At 36.3% G+C, this 20,029-nt stretch overlaps 1 protein-coding gene across 1 annotated transcript in view; it reads left to right on the top strand.

Moving 5' to 3' along the window:
* Window positions 1-5,834: 5,834 nt before the first annotated feature.
* The window catches only part of LOC103771646 (ERC protein 2-like), a gene marked incomplete at its 3' end in the record, with an annotated part of 20,049 nt that continues 5,854 nt past the window's right edge, over window positions 5,835-20,029 (top strand). Inside the window, exons 1-2 of the mRNA XM_008938948.1 lie at window positions 5,835-5,948; window positions 17,921-18,076. Coding sequence (XP_008937196.1) covers window positions 5,835-5,948; window positions 17,921-18,076 — 270 coding nt within the window. The remainder of the gene's footprint in view (window positions 5,949-17,920; window positions 18,077-20,029) is intronic.

Here is a 20,029-nt window from a genome sequence, read left to right as displayed (position 1 = left end):
AATCAAAGAAAAGCTTAATTTTTAATGCTCAGATTATTTTTTCCTCGTAGTCTGTCTTTAGTCATCTTGGTAAAACATATCATGTCTTTCTTTTATGCATGAATTTAGGAATAAGTGGAAGTGTGATCATTGTAAAGAAATATTTTGGCTACTGATTCATGATGATGGTTTTAATCTGGTGTAAAACCTCTTTTTTCCTCTCTCCTGCCCTTCTGTACAGACATAAACTTTCTAATACAGGCCAGGAGTGGTATCAGAATCATTGTTCAAGAGTAATAATGAAACCAATGAGATTATTGCTGGACTTGCCTGCAGTAATGGACTACTGGTCTTTCTTTTATAGTTTATTGGTGGTGCCTAGTTCATGCAGTTTCTTTTGTATTCATCAAAACTCATATTTGCCTGTTTATTTGAAAATGCTAAATGGAAAGAACATTAGGCATGCATCTGAGTACTTTGATAAAATGTGAGAACTTGATAAATTTTAATGCACCTAATTTAAAAAAGAAACTCTATAGTACAGAATTCATATAGCTATCTGCTCCTTATATTTTCCTGTAATTTTTTATTTCATATGCTTGTATCTACATTTTCATTTCTTCAAACTAATTTTTGACAAGCTTTTGGACAAAATTTTTTTAACGGGTTCTCAGAATTCAAATAACAATGACCAATGACATTGTGATTTTTAGAATGCCTCCTAGTAATACTAGGTTTTTTTTTTTTTACTACACACTGAAGCCAGACATGGAAATTTTCAGTGTTACCAGCTTATAGTTTTTATAAAGATAAAGAGTTTGATCAGGATTCCATAAGTATACTTTCATCTAAATTACCATGTGACCATTTTGGCTGTGGGGTATATGTGAAGGATGAGAGAATGTGAAGGAGAAGATAAGTTTATATGTTACGAATAAATTAATTCCTATATGTTGCATTTTTGTTGTATTCTAGTAAAATAGAATTTCATCGTCTTTATGACGGTATTTTTGGCTGAAGAAACACTACTGTTTAGACACCAGGTAAATGGTTGTGCTTTTACATAAATTAAGTAATCGATCAAAATATTAATATACTGCTGATTTAAATTTTGAAGTTCAGACAAGCTGATCATATAGAAGCAATAGTAAGGCTTTCTTTTCCAGGAGAGTGGAAGCAGTCTGCTTTGAGGTGTTTGAGAGAACTAGCAGCTCCAATACTATTGCCTGCTGTGATTTACAGATTTGTGTGTTTTACCTAGAAGTACAAGAAGCTAGATTAACTGACACTGGTTTCTCAGGCCTGTTTTTACATTGCCTTAGGTATATTTGCTGCCATTTTTAATCATCTATCTTTTCTTCTTCAAATGGTTATTTGATTCTGATGTCTTTGTTCCTATTACTTCTTTATTGTTTTATAAATCTTGACTTTTATGTTAATTAAAAAAAAATCTTCTGGTTTATGATTCCATTTTCCTTTGTTCTTCAATCAGTAGTAACTTACTAGCTGAAATGGAAGCACTCACTGGCAGTTTCATGAGACCATCTTCAAAATACTTATTTTTGTGAAAAAGTCCTTTTGTTTCTAGCCCTTTCTGTCATGTTACTTTAGGCAGTTTTATGTAAATAGAAAGTAAGCCCTTGAGCTGCATTGACAACATTGGTATGGCCTTTTATTTAAGAGTTTCAGCTTAATCCCATCTAATCAGAACAACAGAGTCACTGGTGTCTTAGGAACCTTAATAAAATACATCAGAAACAGAATAAGAGGAAGGTGAGTTTACAGCACCCTGACTTTCTGGCAGCCAAGAGATGAAGTGTCTTATAGTAAAGCTGGGATAAAAAGGCAGCTTGTTTGGGTCTTAATTAGTATTAGGTTCAGACTATGCTATGTAGCATGGATTTTGAATGCCAGTCAATAATGATAAAATGTTGTGAGGTCTTTTTATTAATTTCTGAACAAAAGAACAGGACTCATCTTTCACCATTATTTTAGGAAGTTTAATATATAAACTGTGTCCTCTTTGGAGATGATTTTTGATGTTTAAACTGGTGGTAAAATTGTGTGCCGAACTTACTTTCTGAAGCCAACACGAGTTTCTAATCTAATATCCCAGAAACGTGTGGAAGGAAAAGGCAATGGCCAGCTTTGGTTTAAGACTCATTTTGGTCTAAAAGCAAATAATAGTAGAGTAAATTTAATGTGAAGACTAAGATCTTATTACCTGCCAATTTTGTTTGGGTGCATTAATCACCCTGACCATGAAGCATCATTATGAAATCCAATATGGGCATCTGGTTATGCAGAATTACAACTAATTTACATATGCAAAGCAGTTGCTCAGAACTACCAATTGCAGTGATACAGATGACATATAAGGGGTATTATGAAAGTTTAATTTCATAAATAAGTACATCTCTGAGGGACTATTCATATCAACCTTGATGAAGAGATGATGGTACAATTACTTTATCATAGGTTTAAGTATCAAGAGTTTGACTCAATGGATTTCAGGTTAAAAGAAACTATCCCGAATGTTTTGTTGTTGAATTGTATTTTTTTTTTTTTTTTTTTTTTTTTTTTTTTTAAAGTGTAGAGGGGTGGTGCTTTGTGGTAGGTTCTTGGTTGGGTGTTTTTTTTTTTTGTTTTTTTTTTTTTTTTTAAATTGTAGAGGGGGGGTGCTTTTGGGTAGTTTTTGGTTTGGTGTTTTTTTTTTTTTGTGTTTGTTTGTTTGTTTTTTTGTTTTTTTGTTTTTTTTTTGATAATGCTCCCTTGGCTTTTTACTAAAAGAAATTAAAAGGACAAAGCAGCAGCATGCCAAGAATGATGTAATGGATACAAATCTCGTTTCCTTAGTCTATAAGAACTTTATGAAATGTTCAGAATAACTTTTGCTTCACTTTTCGGGCAAATTTGAAACCCTCCAGATGACCTCGGATAGTAAACCAGTATAAGGTATCATGGACATAAAGTAATAATGTCCTTGGATCAGTACCCCAAAAAGTATATCCCTGAATCAGGTACCCCAAATAAAAAAATGTGTACACAGAACAACATAAATTCAAGAACTGAGCCTTGTGGAAGTCTCCAAACATATGAATCTTATTGGAAAAAAACCCTCACAAAATAATAAATGTGGGAGTCATTTTCTGATCTTCTCCAGAATCCTGAAGTCTGCTTCATTTTACCATCAGGGAGAGAGACGAAAAGCTTTTAAGTCAGCCAGCATCAGATTGATTAATAAAAAAAACAGGAAAAGTATTATGAGGCAAGGCTACATGCTATGATAGACATCTAGGAGTACTCATCTCTGGCAGTCTATTCATCTTTGGCTAAGGGGCTGGAAACTCTGGTTTGTCTCCCTGGGTAATGTGCGGAATCCTGTTTATATTCCAACTCAGTTTATGTGGCCTTAGGGAGCAAAGTCTGGTCTTAGAATTAGCTGTAATTTTTGCTGATCAGATAGTGGTATGACTGGCTAACTATTTTTCCATGACTTTTGTAGGAGACCTGTATGGCAAATCTATGACATACTTTTGTTTTTTTGAAACATTTGTGTAGTGAAGGTAGTTGTTTCATCGAAACAAACAGCTGGTGGTGATGGAGAGATTCCTTGTGTTGGTGATTTGCAAAGGTTTCTTATTATAAAGTGGAGAGTTGGTTGTATATAAAAAAAACAAGGGAGAAGGACCATTCAGATATACTTTTTAATAAATGCCTAGTGCAAAATTAAAAGTTGACTATTGTCATATGTTAAATGTAGTTTAAATATGCATACATGTATCTGCAACATATTTCATGTGATTAAAAAGCATGCAGACCAACAACTTCAAATATTCATTCAAACACTTGTGCCTAATCTGACTCTTGCAGGCAGTGCTGTGGCTTACCAAGATACCAATAGGCTATTTCAGATCAGAACTGAATTTAACAGGTTATCTAACCATTATGTTTTTGTGCATCCCTTCCTTGGAAACAGCAGAGCAGACCAAAGAGAAGAGGCAGTACAGAGCGTGTTCAACTCTTTCTTCTTTATATTGCCAGGGTTCCTAAGAGCTTCAGTTGTTGACTAAGGTATCATTGTTAGCTATGATGTGACTAGGCAATGAAAAACTGCCCAAGCTCCTAGACATCTGCAGGCTAAGATCACAGGAGGAGTCTGACAAATGAGATCAAACTGGTATGATATAGATGGTCTTAATTTACCGGCTGTTTGACTGTAACTGGGCTGCTTAACTGTAATCCTACAGGTTGAAAGTATTGATCTATTTCTGTATACATAAAATGGTATACTATGTTTCAAGTTAAGAATCTATGTTCATTTAAATGGAGCACACACCACTAACTTGTCTCTTTCAGTTTATTTTAATATGTTGAGCCACAATTTTTTTTTTCATGTATTTTATAAAGTTATTTATTGTCAGTAGGTTTTAATTTAACAGCATGCCCTAAATCACTGCTACTACTTAGACTTTAAAGAGTGGTTGTTTCTTACAGTCACTGATAACCAATGTGCTTGTTGCTAAACAGAACAAGAAACTGATGGATAGGTTGTGATACAAAAATACATGACTTTTAAGGTTGTGGGTTATAAGTTTAGTGAGACACAGAAATGTGCTAGAACAGGACGGGGAGAGGGGATGGGACAGGATAATATGTGCTTAATCCATGCTTGATTGTTTTTTTTTTTTTTTATTGTTAGTCTATGAACTGATTTTCAAGTTGTACATTGTTTCACTCAAGAAAAGGGGATTTGAGTAATGGGAATAAAGATAATAAGGACCACAATGTTATGTTTTTTTGACGATCCCTCCTCCTCGAATTTTTGACGGTGAACTAGGAGAGCGATAATTTGGAAGATACAATAGCTCAGGTTCTGAAGTAAGCTAATGTCTTTGTGGTGAATGAACCTAGCTTCTCAGCCTACTAGGCATAAACATGTTTTTCATGGTTCTAAAGTTAGTTCAAGGGTCTGTGTGGAACACTGAGGTAGAAAGAATAGGGAGAAAGACAGCTACTGTGTCAGTCCTGTATTTTAGAGGAGGAGGACTCTAGAGATCTAAAAACAGGACTATATCTGTCCTGTTTCAATTTTGTTTCCTAATAAACTACTCAGATGGTTTGTGGCAGGGGTATAAGCATCACCAAATTATTAAATGATGATGTTTCATTACAGCTTTACATTGTTCTATGTAGATATGTGAGTCTTTTATTGTTCCATCTCATACCAAGATACAGCTCCTGTTATAAGAGATCAAGTGCTGTTGTCTTCATATTCTTTTTTTTTCTAGAGATCAGAAGATATTAATTCTGTGAACTGTATGTCTTAACTAGTGCAATGGTTTTTTCTTTTACCTTTGATTAAGATGCATAAAAAATGGTATGAAAATGTGAAAACTGAAATGTAATTGCTACTGTAGAGAGTGGTGCGTCAACCCACTATATAATTATTATCCTTAAAATGTCAGGTTTAAATATGTCTTTAAATTGCTTATTTCAGTCATTAGAGGAGAAACTAAGAAGAAAATACAGTAAAAGATTTAAAATTACCTAACAGTGTTTGAATTTGTAACACGACAGAATTAAGTTTTGATGATTAGGCAGAAACAGCAGCATTGTATTTGGACTAAGAGATTACTTGCTGGCTCTGTCACTGTTGACATTAATTATTGATGGGGGTTTCAGAAATAGCGCATGTGCCGTCAGAGTTGACTGTAATATAAGATAGGGACTGCAGTGATGCTGAAGGGGTTATAGATAGGAAGCACCTGTAGCATTTAGAGTTACATGCTTCTAATTGTCAGACTTTTATTTTATTGTATTAAATGTGTATGAGTGATTAAAATAATGGAAAGATGAGTCGTCAGGCTTATTTCTATCGTGTCCCTCCACAGGAATTACATAGAAGAACCCAACTTCAGCCTGAGCCAGCAAAGACGAAGGCTCTTCAAACAGTTATTGAAATGAAGGTAAGGTCTGTGCATGTTTTCCCATACATAACTTTTGTAGCATGAGCATGTGCACTGAGTAGGGCTGGGATGAAGTTACTTTTCCTCATAGCAGCCTGTATGGTGCTGTGTCTTGCATTTGGGACCAAAACAGTGTTGGTAACACACTGACGTGTTAGCTGTTGCTGAACGGTGCTTACATAGAGTCAAAGCTTTCTCACTTTCTCACTCTGTTTCCCCGACCCCAGCAAGTAGATTGGGGGTTGACAAGAGACTGAGAAGAAACGCAGCTGGGGCAGCTGACCAGAATTGACCAAAGGGATATTCCATACCATAGAATGTCATGCTCAGCAATGAAACTGAAAGGAGGACATTCAGAGTTATGGCATTTTTCTTTCCAAGTAACTATTATGCACGACAAAGCACTGCTTTCCTGGAAATAGCTAAGCAGCTGCCTGCTGATGGGAAGTAGTGAATGAATTCCATAATTTTATTTTCTTGTATGTGCAGCTTTGTTACATATTAAACTGGCTTTATCTTGACCCATGAGGCTTCTCACTTAGACTCTTCTGAGTTGCTCCACATCCAGCTGAGGGGCTGTGTGACACCAGCTGACTACCAGGGTTAACCCACAAGACCTCAATTTTTAACTGTTACTATGAAATCATTAAATGCTTCCTTTTATGTCTGAAATTATTTTGTTGTGAAGCTAGGGATAATAAGTATTTCTTTCTCCCAGTCTGTTTTCTTAATAACACTTGATTAAAAGAGTCATGTGCAGCATTGATGAATAATGAGAAATTAATATTGCTTTTTAAAAGGACTTGGGGGATGGAGGGGAAATTTCAGGTGAGCCAAAGTAGATGCAATAAACTGACAAACAGAAGCAAACACAAAGTGTCCAAGGCTGATGTAAAATGTTTTCTTCTTGATCTTTAAAAACAATGCTTCTGTTGATGGTTACTTGGCCATCATTTCACAACTACCCTAAGAAAATTTTAATTTAATCAGCAGAGTGCTATCAAAAAGTGTGATGAAACTCCTATCTCAGTCCTGAATATAATTTCCTCTTTCGATAATATTACTAAGGTGTTGTGGCTTTTTCCCCACAATAACACAAGATAAAAAAATAATTTTAAAAGTGAAAAGTGATATTTTCACATAGTTCTGAGTCTGGAATGTGCATCTCTAAGAAAAATACTGTGAGACTCGAGATAATTTGTGAGTTGGCAATGCTGCCTGAAATACATTAATGATGGTCTTTCATTTCAGTCTTAAAAGGAAGTGCAAATTAAAGGCCTCATTTTGCCAGTGACTTCTGTTATGAGCAAATGAGTTCCGTATGGCTGAACATTGTGGCAAATACACAGTTAGAAAAACAGCAGGACTTCATAAATACAGTATCTGCCTTTTAATAAATAATAATTAGTTTGGATTATATGAGTAACTAAGAAGGTACATCAATTTCAGTGTTCCATCTACTGATGTGTATTTGCTTTGGACCTTCTCTGTTTATTCTAGTTAAGAAGTCTATGTATGAACCTGAAACGTTTGTTTTTGCAGTAACTTGTTACCCTAACTATATGAGAAAGTAGGGTATGTGCTGAGAAACTTGTTTCTTTCTATCAATAATCAGAATTATAAACTTAAAACTTTCAGGATACAGAGATAATGTGTTAGAATAATTTATGGTTTTCTGTGTGGGTTATTAACAGTGTAAAGGTTATGTTGCAAAATATTTTTCAATTCCTCATTCTGTACCAAAACTCTTTGAAAAGAACAGGGGCAGGGTTGGGAGGCAGGACATTACATATGAATTATATGTGTGACAACTCTAATTGCAGCCACTCTGAACGTGTCTGTCCCTGAAGACTGGAAAGTCTTTTCTGCTTGTCTCCCCGGAGAGCTGGGTGTAGTGTGACTTTCCACTTTTAAAAAGTCTGATCTCTGTAGGGAGGGCTTTCATTTGTCAGGGGTGAGGCTGTAATTGTGTTGCTGGAGCATTCTGATTCAGAGCTGCCTTTTGGCTCTGAGGCACACAGTTCGTTCTTTCCTGTGAATACACACTCCTTTGGGGTTGTCCTGTCTGAAAGAGCCCTGATATTGGAAGGAAAAAAAAAAAAAAATAAAAGGCAGGGGGACAAATGTAAGATGTTGAAATACACATGATTAAACAACAGTTTTCATTACAAGTTCCAGCTTTGGAATGTTTTCAAGTAAAGTTAAATTGTCTTAATTCAGACAGCATTTGTTTTGAAAAAAATGTGGAACATTTGTTTTGAATGATCAAGCATGGAAGCAATAATTCCCCTACATTATTGAGGGTAGAAGGAGGGAGAGGATTACCCTGTCATATGGTAATCTGAGGCAAACTCCCCTGTGCAGAGGTTCCAAGCAGTATAAATTTCTCTTTACCACATGCAACCCCTTCCACCCCCGTGCCTCATTACCTTTTGTCTGAGTCCCTTCTGTGGCTTCTGCAGGCTCTGCCAGGAGGCAGCTTCCCCTCCTTCTTCAGCCCATCTAGTCTTTCTTGCTGTTTCCTTCTGTTCCTTGCCACTACTGAATGATTTCTGTCCCTTTTTCCAGCCACTTCTCCCTTTCATCCAGTGAAGTGTACCCATTTCTTCTACCCGTCATCTCATATGTGATGTTATTTTTTTTTCCTAAACAACGTTTCTTCTGTACTACCTTTTCCATCCTGAAAAGCTCGTAATCTCTCTGTAAAAACTTGGCAAGTAATTACCTTTTCTTACAGCAATTGTGTTTTCTGCCTAACTGTTATCTCCTTGACCATTGTCTATCTTATGTATGCTTATCTAAAAAAAAGACAAACAAAAAGGATAGAAAATTCACATCCTATGTCTTGCCTTGTGTTTATGTTGCTTTATTTCAAGATATCTGTTGTCTTTTTGGATGCATTTTGCAGTCCTTTCTTTCCTAGCTTTCTGGTTTTGCCTATTAGATACGTTTGCTTCCAGATGTCCCATGTCTTCTTCTTGTTCTTTGCCCTTACATTCTTTCCTCTCTGTTCCTTTGTCTGCAACAGACTTTCTTCTCCAGAAGCCCTTCTTTCTTCTGGAAAGCAGTCAGAGGACAGGAGGGGCAGTATGCTTCCTTTTCCCATGTATGCCTGTTTTTTTTTTTTTTAAACTTGCTTAATCACATTGCCTCTTTTAAGACATCTCTCTTTCAAGAGACTGTATTGTTTTGTTTCCCTAGCCCTCCACCCTGGCTTTCTCTAAGATCTATTATCTAGACAGGGCATATATATGATGTCTGTATCCTGGATTTAGTAAAGGCGTAAAAGTTTTGAAGGGCATATCTGCCCTAATCAGCAAGTTACATCATGGAGCTCATAGTATTCACAGAAGAGCCACCAGAATGTTTAAAAATATTACTAATCAATGAAAGCTTTCAGGAGCTTAATTTTGTATAGTTTAATACATAGAAAATATCAGAGCAGAGAGTCTGTACATACCTACCTGACATATTGTCATTTTTAAAAAAAGGTCCTCTCTGCTAACAAAGATATCTGGGGTCCCCCATAAAAGAAAGACATGGACCTGGTGGAGCAGATCAAGAGGATGGCCATAAAAATGATCAGAGGGCTGAAGCATCTCTCCTCCAAGTAAAGGCTGAGAGAGTTGTGCTTGTTCAGCCTGGAGAAGGCCCTTCAGTGACCTTATTGCAGCCTTTCAATACCTGAAGGTGGCTTTTAAGAAAAATGGGGACAGACTTTCTAGTAGTGCCTTGTGATAGGACAAGGCGCAAAGGTTTTAAACTGAAAGAGGGTGCATAAGGATTTGACGTAAGGAATAATTTTATTGATTATGAAGGTTGTGAGACACTGGAACAGGTTGCCAGAAGAGGTTGTAGATGCCCCTTCCCTGGAAGTGTTCCACATCAGGTTGGACAGGGCTTTGAGCAACCTGGTCTATCTGAAGATGTCCCTGCTTACTATAGGGTAGCTGAACTAGATGATGTTTAAACATTGCTTCCAACCCAAGACGTTCTGTGATTCTATGATCTTGTTCAGACAGTTCTCGGCTTAAATTAGTGCTATTACTTGAGAGAGAAAATCAGAAATGAGTTGCCTACACATAGACCATAAAGCTCGTGTATGTGTTGGATATTTTCCATCCTGAAATATATGTAGTCTATCAACAAAAATTAAAAATTCTTTAAAAATGCTAAGATGTAAAGTAAATATAAACATTTGTGGTTTACCTTGCTTGCAGAAAGAGCCATCTTTATGTATTGATCCAGCTTTGATATTTCAGGTATGGGTTTGGTTCTATAAAAGTGTGTATACGTGTTTGCGGTGCAACATATTCTTATTGTTAAGAACGCATGAACTTTCACTTTCCCTTGTCTTCAAAAATAAACCTGAATATTCTCTGTATTAAATTTACAAAGCTGAGAAAAGTATGTAGTCAGAGTAGCCATGTATGCTGTGTTGTTAGCATGTGTGCAGATATGCCTTTAAATGCGAGTTTTATTGAATGTGAAATTTCAAATATTTGCTTCTGATTGCTTATTGAATGCTTATTGATTTTTTCACAGGCATAGTTTAAATTTATCAAGCATTTCAAATTATGTTGTAAGACAGGCTGGAATTATGTGTTATTTACAAAAGTTTTGCCCTTTCCCACTGCCTTGTGTTCAGGAAACGTACTATAGCATTCTTGTTGTAAGGAATGGGTAAATAAGATTCACAAGACATTATTGTGGAAATTAATTTGTAGAGTTAGTCTCCTTTCCATTGTGGAATACTATTTTCTTCAGCATCAGGACACATACTACTTCATGTTTCAAAAGAGATGATTTTCTGCTAGGACCATGATAGAAATAGCTCTAACCTCTCTCACGGAGTATCTGCAACACTATTCTAGCGAAGGAGATGAGGAATCACAGAATCACAGAATGTTAGGGGTTGGAAGGGCCCTCCAGAGATCATCGAGTCCACCCCCCCTGCCAGAGCAGGACTATCTAATCTAAGGCAGGTCACACAAGAATGCATCCAGACGGGTCTTAAAAGCCTTCAAGGTAGGAGACTCCACAACCTCCCTGGGGAGCCTGTTCCAGTGCTCTGGAACCCTGACAGTAAAGAAGTTCTTCCTCATGTTGAGGTGGAACTTCCTGTGCTCCAGTTTGTGTGCATTGCCCCGTGTCCTATTGCAGGGCATAAGTGAGAAGAGATTGCCCCTTCCTTCCTGACACCCAGCCTGTATATATTTATCCACATTAATTAGATCTCCCCTAAGTCTTCTCTTCTCCAGACTAAAAAGCCCCAGGTCTCTCAGCCTCCTCTCATAGGGCAGGTGTTCCAGTCCCCCAGCCATCCTTGTAGCCCTTTGCTGGACTCTCTTGAGTAGATCTCTGTCCCTCTTGAAATGGGGAGCCCAGAACTGGACACAATGCTCCAGGTGAGTATCCATTACTGTTGGAAAGAGAGGATAGATTAGGGTGAGTACACTGATCTATATCACAAATCCAGCTATGTAATCTTACGTGTTTTAACAGATTTAGAGGGTCTGACTGGAAGGATCTGCACACATGTTGCATTATTGTAGAACTCAGATGTACCATTTAATACTAAGCTGCTCTCTTAATACTATAGCAAAGGAATCTTCTTTGTGAGTCAACACAGACACACGTAGTTTTTTAGAATGCTGCTAATGCAGCTAAAATCTTAGAGGTTTGAAGGAAATATTGCATCTGTTCCTATTTTGGTTTCAGAAAGATTGCCAGACCCTGTGCCACAGGAGCTGGTTGAAAGTTTTCCAGTTGAAGTTTTCTGTGGGAAAATGCTGATTCAGCTGAATCAGAAGATTTTGTGGGAATGTGCCTATTCTGTCAAAACTTCTAGTGAAAGCAAAGCTATCTAAATTTCTATCCTGTAAGTCAACTCAGCTCCCTTGTGGCAGTACCCGTTGGGTGCTCTAGGCTGTCTGTATGGTCTTTGAACCTGCAAGATTCCTTGATTTCTAGTAGTTGTCCAGAAAGGAAAAAAAAGACTGTCTGGTGTATTTGCAGGATTGCCAGTCCTGTAGTGTTCATACATAAGGGAACAGTGCCTTTGACTCCTTGAGCAGTCCGTGAATGAAGGTGATGTCTGGCTTCTCTTCTGTCTTGTCATCACTGATGTTTTTGATAAATTATTCTGAAACAGGTTTTGGTCTTCAAAATTTGTGACATTTCTGGCTTCTGTTCCAAAAGTTAACACAAAACTGACAGTGGCAATTTTTCTACAGATAGAAAAACTAATTTTTACAAAGTTGAAATCATGGTATGAGATGGATTAAAAATAAGGTTTTCCTCAGAGAGTTCAAACTTGTGATAAGGCAAAAGTACAGAAAATGCTTCCAAAAAGTTGTGTTAGATATTTCTCATAAAGCTTAAGTGTTGTTCTGTGATGTATAAACTTTCTAAAGAGTGTAACGGGCTGTGCTGTAAATTATTTCTGCCATGTTATATTTGCAAACGTAAAATATTAATGCAGTACAAAAAGCCAGAGTCTTAAACATGTAGCTCCAGAGATATCATGAGAACTACTCCCAGATGAGGTCATAACAGGTCATATGAGTATTAATATATTTCAGTGCAAAATAATTCTAAAGTGCAGTGAAGCTTAGCTTTTGTCTTTATCTTCAGTAACAGGAGTAGGAAATTTCTAAAATGAAGTCTGATGAAGCAAGCTGATTTGATTATAGTATTTGAGAGCTACAACAATTTATTGTTCTGCACAAACTTTGATAGCTTTTAAAATTCTCTTGAAATATTTATCTTTTCATGCAATTTCTCCAAATGATAAGATTTAATGAGAATTCTTCCCTGTTCTTTTTTTAATTCCCTCACAACCTTTTCTTTTACTTTCTTTTTTTTTTAAAAAAAGTTTATGGAAAAATGTTTTGTAAAAAGAAGATTTAATATCTTAAAAATGTTTATTTTCTATCATATGAATGACTGGTCATTTAATAGAAAGTTTACTTGTTTTTTATGATCATTCATACAGCCTTTTCTCTATGATATAAGTAATGCTGATTCTGTGGACAAGTATTAATAACATTTTTAGGATTCTGCTACTGGAAGTGTGTCATGTTAATAATGTCAGACTAGCATACTAACTAATTTAAGTTGCATTTAACTGTAACTTGCAAAGTTGTTATTTAAAAAAACCCAGATTCATGATTATATTAAAAATAGACATATAACTTAAAAGCTGGTTGGAAGTCTTGGAGAATTGGAGGGGAGGTGGTGGTGGTGGTGGTGGTTTTGTGGTGGTTTTGGGGGGTTCGTTTTGTTTTAAAGTTGCATCTCCAGTCATCTCCTTTGTGGTTTATAATTGATTTTTTGGTGGAATTCTCTTTCTCCTTGAACATAATCTTCAAGAAAGGAAGACATGGAGTGCTGATTAAGATTATCATCAGCATTTCAGTATCAGATATTTTCCAGAAAAGAAACAGCTAGTGAGGTAACAGATAAGTAACAGCAAGTTTCACATTCCAAGAATTCTTTTTATTTTGTTTCCTCTGCGTCTCGCACTTTTTTTTTCTCTTTTGGCTGGAGCTCCTTTTCTGAAAGGGGATGCAGTTAATTTGGAAACTTGTAAGATGCATGGAGGGGTTTGGTATTCCTCTTCCAAAGCATTACTTTGCCTATATGGCATGAAAGTATGTTTGCTGTCATGGAAGATAGCTCTTTTCAACTTCTATTTTAAATTCCTTTGTATCGAAGTTTCTTATTAAAAAATTCTAAAGCCTTTTACATCATTGGTGTAATCTGTCTGGATTAAAACACTGAAAAACTCTGCAGACAGGAACCATGGTGTATTTGCATAATTGTGCAACTCAGAAACATACCTGCCAGTGAAAACTGGTATATTGCAGTGTGATGCAAGTGAATAAACCTACATTCAGCAGTAGGCTAGATTTATTTTTTCCATTTCCACAGTGTTAGCAGTAGACAAAAATTGACAAGATTTTTTATTTTTTTCCCCCTTTCTTGTCCCCTATTATCTTAGACTGATTTATTTTTTATTTGTTTAAGTGAAATTTATATTCTGGATTTTCTTAGTGTCTAGGAGGGAGCTGACTGTGTATTTATCAGGAATTTGATTTACAGAAAAATTTCCTGGTAACAGTGTGACTGTAAGCATGTCCTTATCCTGCTCTTCATTTTAAAACCATTCTTCTTGTATAGGTATGACAATACCTGTATTAGTATAGTTCTGCTATGGTTTATTTGCTGTGGTTTATGATTGTGTGATTGAACAAAACTATTTCATGAGGGCATGGCCTTTCACAGAAGAGATGTGCTTTTACATTGATGCTAATTTTCAACTAACTGTTTTTAATGAGATTATTTCCATGTTCCACTGCTGACTACAGTTGCAATATCATGATTTTCTGATTTTTTTTTTTTGGTGGAACTGAATTTTATTGAAAATTTGTTTACACATTAACAAAATTAATTAGATCTTAAAAGCAACCGTAAAATTATTTTTTTTTGCATTACTTTGTTCATGAACAATTTATCTGGCTATTTGCAGAAGAAAAAAGCCAAGAAAGAAGCTCTGAAGTCATTCCACTTTTGGGAAACACATCCAATTGCTTCTACAATTAATTGTATTGCAAAGTAATTTCTGATTAGTAAGACATTATTTATTAAGGGTGCTAAGAATCATAATACAGGTTATGAGTGAAATATTGTCTCTTTGAAACCCTAAAATTCTGTGATTTTAGTGGCATCAAACAGTTCCTATAGTGTGAATTATTATTTTTGACTCACTAACAATGGAAAAGATTTAGGCAAATAAGTTTTTATCTACCTCACAAAAGAGTAGTATTGCCTACAGTAATCTACAGGCTTTGTGAGCAAGCACTTTGATCACCTCTTTCAGGTTACTGGTGAAGATATTAAACAGGACAGCTGCCAGTATAGACCTCATGGTACTCTTGTAGCTGGCTTCTAGGTAGAACACAACCTATTAACCACTACCCAATAAGACTGATCATAGAACTAGTCTTTTACCTTGCTAGTTGTCTGTCTATCCAGACTATGATCCATTAAGCTGAATGCAAAAATATGGGAGACAGTGTCCAAAGCCTTGCTAAAGCTGTAAATGATACGCACTCTTCTTTATTCAGCCACAAATCTAATCATTTTCTCACAGAATGTGATCCATTTGATTAGGCATGATTTCCTGTTAGTAAATCCCCACTGACTGTTCCCAGTTAACTTTTCCTTCATAGAAAATATTTTCCAGGAAGGCTTCACCATAACTTTCCCAAGGAACAAAAGTGTGGTTGTCAAGCCTGTAGTGCCTTGGTTTGTTCTCTTGGTCTCATCTTGACGATGAGTACAATATTTGCCTTTCTCTATTTGTCAGGGATCTCCCCCAGTTTCCATGAATTTTTTGAAGATGCTAGAGAGTGGTCGTGCAAGGACATCAGCCAGTTGTTTCAACACCCTTGGATGCAGCCTGTTGAGTTTCATGGGTTTGTAAGAGTTCTTGCAAGTAAGCCTTGACTCAGTCCTCACTGTTAATAGTCCTCTTGCTTGAATCCTCTCATTAAGCACAGAGGCCTGAGAGACCGTGTCACTGAAGACCAAGGCAAATACTTGTTTCCTGTGTAGTTCAGATTAACTTGGATTGACGCTCAATTGCTCTGACTTTATGATGACAGTGTGGATAATTTCTATGCATACCTTCTAGTTATGTCAATCTGCACTATTATTCTTCAAATGAAATATTACATGACATACGTGACAGCTTACTTTTCTAAACAAACTCTCTATATCCTAAATACTTACATTAATGAAGATACATGAGAAAGCTCTTTTTCATTCATCGTGTGTCGTGTGCAGATGACACTACTTTGCAGAGAAGCTGTGAAGTTCTAATGGTAATTTTTATGGGACTGTTTCACACTGCAGGTAGAATCCTCTCACACAGTTCTTATGGTGTGAATTATTGTTTTTGACTCACTAATAATGGACAATATATGGACAAATAAGTTTTTATTTAACTTCAAAAAAATAGTGTTCTTAACTACAGTAAACACCATTGTTTGAGTTGTGTTGTCCCACACAGACTGGCTGGGAATGTGTTCTTTATTTCTTTAGTAAACACATAAAGTATGGTCAGGATGTTCTGCTCAGGTACTCTAGTCAAAAAGATCTGTATACACGCTGATGTGCTTGGTGAAAGAGCATCAGCTTCTGGGAGAAAAATCTTGAAGAACCTCAGATACTGTAAACTAAATCTTATTTTTTAAGTAGAATTTTTCTGGGAGTGGAACTTGTAAGGAAAATGCAAACTTTAGTTTTCGTATTATGAATACTAATCCTATCAGACCTTGGAAGATGTCCAGGATTTCAAACTATGAATATTTTCACTTGTTTATGAACAGCTTTTTGTACTGCAAAATAAATAGTTAAAATATTTCCTGTTCCAAAACCACTATTAATTAATGTAAGAAATAAGAATACAATAAAAGAAAATTTCTTTCCGTCTAAGACTTATTCTTGGTGAAAAAGATAAAAGCTAAAGTGTTAGAGAAATGATAGTGTGCCTTATAAATGCCATTGTTTAGTCCTTACATAGCTTTGATTCCATATGGATTTGTAACACTTGTTGCTAAACCTCAAAAAGAATCTGAGTTTCATTTTTGCTTTATCACCAGAAGTCCAGACGCTTTTTGGAACTTCTACCAAATTATCGTGTGTCTTAAATTGCTAAATTTGCCTAGTTGTATTATGAAAGAAGGTGTCATAGGAGCTCTGGCTTTGCTTGCTTTTAAGGCAGCCTAGAGAAAGCACTGAGGTACCCATAGAACCCTGGAAAATAAAACTAACTTTGAAAAAAAGAAACAGAAACAAAGCTGTAGTTAAGCAGAGTGCTTCAAGCTTAGCTTGTCTTGGTTAAAGGATCAATTCCATTTTTATTTTTTCCAAATCAGCTTTCTAGATCAATATCCTGATCTTTGTGTTTTGGTGGTGTTGCGTGGTGGTTTTTTGTTTTGTTTTGTTTTTTTTCCCCTCCATTGTCTTCAGCGAACAAGAACTTCAACCTGATTTTTGATGGATGGTTGCTCCTTCATGTTCTTGAATTGATTGCCTATTTAAATCACAATGTTTTCAACTTCCTAATAAATGTCTGCAAATAGGGCCTAAAGCAGATTTCCTAATGAGTCATTTTGCAATGCTCTTTTAAACAGAAAATTATGCAAGAAGTTTGTGTTGTGTAATCATCTTTTTAATCTTTCTGACTCTCACTAAAGAGATTTAATCCATTTCCAAGTCACTGGCAACTTCAACAAAAAAAAAATTACTGATGTTTTTAGTATGGTGCTGAGTTTTTTTAGTGGTTGTGGTTTTCTTTGGTTTGGGACTCGTAATAAAAAGTGCTAAATCCCCTCAGGGATGTGGCTGAAATAGCAGAGGAAAAGTTTATGTGGAGAGAACATTTCTTCCTCTTGACAGCTCACAGAACTCTATGGAAATAAGGAAACAGCCTCAGGCTGAGTGACCTGTTGTCCTGCAGTCATGATGTACTGGCCTCCCTAGGCTAAACGTTGTGTTTAAGGGCTTGGAAGAATAGCCAGGCTTAGATGGCTAGCAAAGCAAACAAGGTGTGTTGCTATGTGCACCTGGAAAACAGGGCATCTTCTATTCTCCCTTCATCCCTAACTCTAGGAACAAGGACGGATTTTTGGCCAGCATGTATTCTTTACAGACCATGCAAGAGAACGTAGTAGTGCACTTTTTTTTTTTTTTCTGGTGGTGAAAGAGGTCTACATTCTGCATTTCTTTAAGCTAAAATCAATATAATTACTCTTGGTTTACAGCAATATGTGCCATCTGTTTTTGTACCATCTATTTTTCCTACCTTGTTATTTGATATTCATGCAAGTAGAGATATACTTCTGTAAAGCTTTAATATACATTTAATATAATTTTCAATACTTTCTTTTTTAATAACTTAGGATACAAAAATAGCTTCTCTTGAGCGCAATATAAGAGATCTTGAAGATGAAATACAGATGTTAAAGACAAATGGAGTTCTGAACACAGAGGACCGAGAAGAAGAAATCAAACAAATAGAAGTTTACAAGAGTCACTCAAAGTTCATGAAAAATAAGGTAACATCTATTAATAAAATAGCTTAGTGTTGCTTAAATAAAGGAAACAAAAGGTTTAACTTGATCCTTTCCTACACAAGCAGTTCTCTACATGACTTCTTTTGGTAAATCTCTATTATGCAATGCTTACTAGCTATGGAGGAATGAAACATTTTGGATGAAGAAATATTTGTTTACATTTTGATTTAGCAAGAGATAGGAAGAAGTTATTTCACCACTTCTGCAGAGGCTACTACAATCCCGAGTCTATACCATGTTCCCTTTTCCCTTTCTTATGTGTGGTGTTTTAATGTTAGCTTTTTGAATTAATTTGTAATTTTGACTTGCAACATTTTGGCAGAAGTTTAGTTGTGCATTTGTTCTTGGTTTTGACTACAGTTTTACAGCAAGGCATGCTGTACCACAGAAGATGTCAAATTGAAATCTTCTAGTATTTTGAAGACTTGCAGTTTAATAAATTTAATAATTTAATAAGGTGCAGAGTACCTTTAATTTCAAGTTATTGTACACAGATAATTGTGAGTTGACCATAAGTGGGTAGTAGTGATGTAACACATTTCCTGGTATAAAGCTCAAAAAACAGTATTGCTTGTTCATTATTTAAAAACACATCAGAAGTAAAGCTTTATGTCTAAATTGTTGTCCCACCTGGGCTTTTTACCTCCTTTCATTTTGATGTGCTTAGCTGCTGTCTCAGTAAAGGTGAGCGTTCCAAATAGTCTTTCTTATAAGTTTGAATATTTCTTTTCTGATATTTCTATAATTGCCTTGAAAATTGGAATAAGTATATATAGTGTTACAGTTTGTGCAGGATTTTTCTCAACTCTCTCCTTGAATAAAATAATTAAAGTACTCAATAAAAATAAAAATAAAAAAAAAAAACATTTGAAATTGTGGAGACTGAAGCTGATGCTCCCATTCGCATATAAATACATTTGGGTTTTGGAAATAGCATTTTAAAAAGCATTACTTTTAAGCTAAACTAAGATGGGGTGAAACAAGTCACAGAAACCTGAAGTGAAAACACTGAAGAGGAAAGCCAGCTATCTCATCTTGTCCAGTGATGTTAAAAATTTGATCATAATGCCAGAATAAAACCTAGGCAAATAACTTTAGTAGTCATGATTATTATGCAATCCTACTTTATTTTAAAAGTCTTTCCATCCTACTTATTTGCTTGGGTTCTCCTTCTCTTCAACTTTTAAAGAGTTTTACGTATGTGGAAATTGTGAGAAGAAGGTTATCAGGACTAGTCAGCATGGATTTACCAAGGGGAAATCATGCTTGACTAACCTGATAGCATTCTATGATGTGGAGACTGCATGGGTAGATGCAGGGAGACCAGTTGATGTAGTCTACCTTGACCTTAGCAAGGTGTTTGATACAGTTCCCCATAACATCCTTCTGAGCAAGCTCAGGAAATATGAGACAGAGGACCAGGCAGTGAGGTGGGTGGAGAACTGGCTGCACAATAGAGCACAATGGGTGGTGATCAATGGTGCCAAGTCCAGCTGGAGACCTGTAACTAGTGGAATCCCTCAGGGATCAGTGCTGGGTCCAGTCCTGTTCAACATCTTCATTAACGACCTGGATGATGGTATAGAGTGTCTGCTCAGCAAGTTTGCTGATGACACAGAACTGGGAGGTTTGGCTGATACCCCTGAAGGCTGTGCGGCCATTCAGCGAGATTTGGACAGACTGGAGAGCTGGGCCTAGAGGAACCTCATGAGATTCAACAAGAATAAGTGCAGAGTCCTGCACCTGGGCAGGAACAATAAAATGCACCAGTACAGGTGAGGGACCTTGGAGTCCTGGTGGACAAGTTCTCCATGGGACAGCAATGTGCCCTTGTGGCCAGGAGGGCCAATGGGATCCTGGGGCGCATTAAGAAAAGTGTGTCCAGCAGAACAAGGGAGGTCCTGCTGCCCCTCTACTCTGCCCTGGTGAGACCTC

The sequence above is a fragment of the Merops nubicus genome, unplaced genomic scaffold, assembly GCF_000691845.1.
Source record: "Merops nubicus isolate BGI_N331 unplaced genomic scaffold, ASM69184v1 scaffold38634, whole genome shotgun sequence".
Taxonomy (NCBI): domain Eukaryota; kingdom Metazoa; phylum Chordata; class Aves; order Coraciiformes; family Meropidae; genus Merops; species Merops nubicus.
This window is presented reverse-complemented; position numbering and strand designations above follow the sequence as displayed.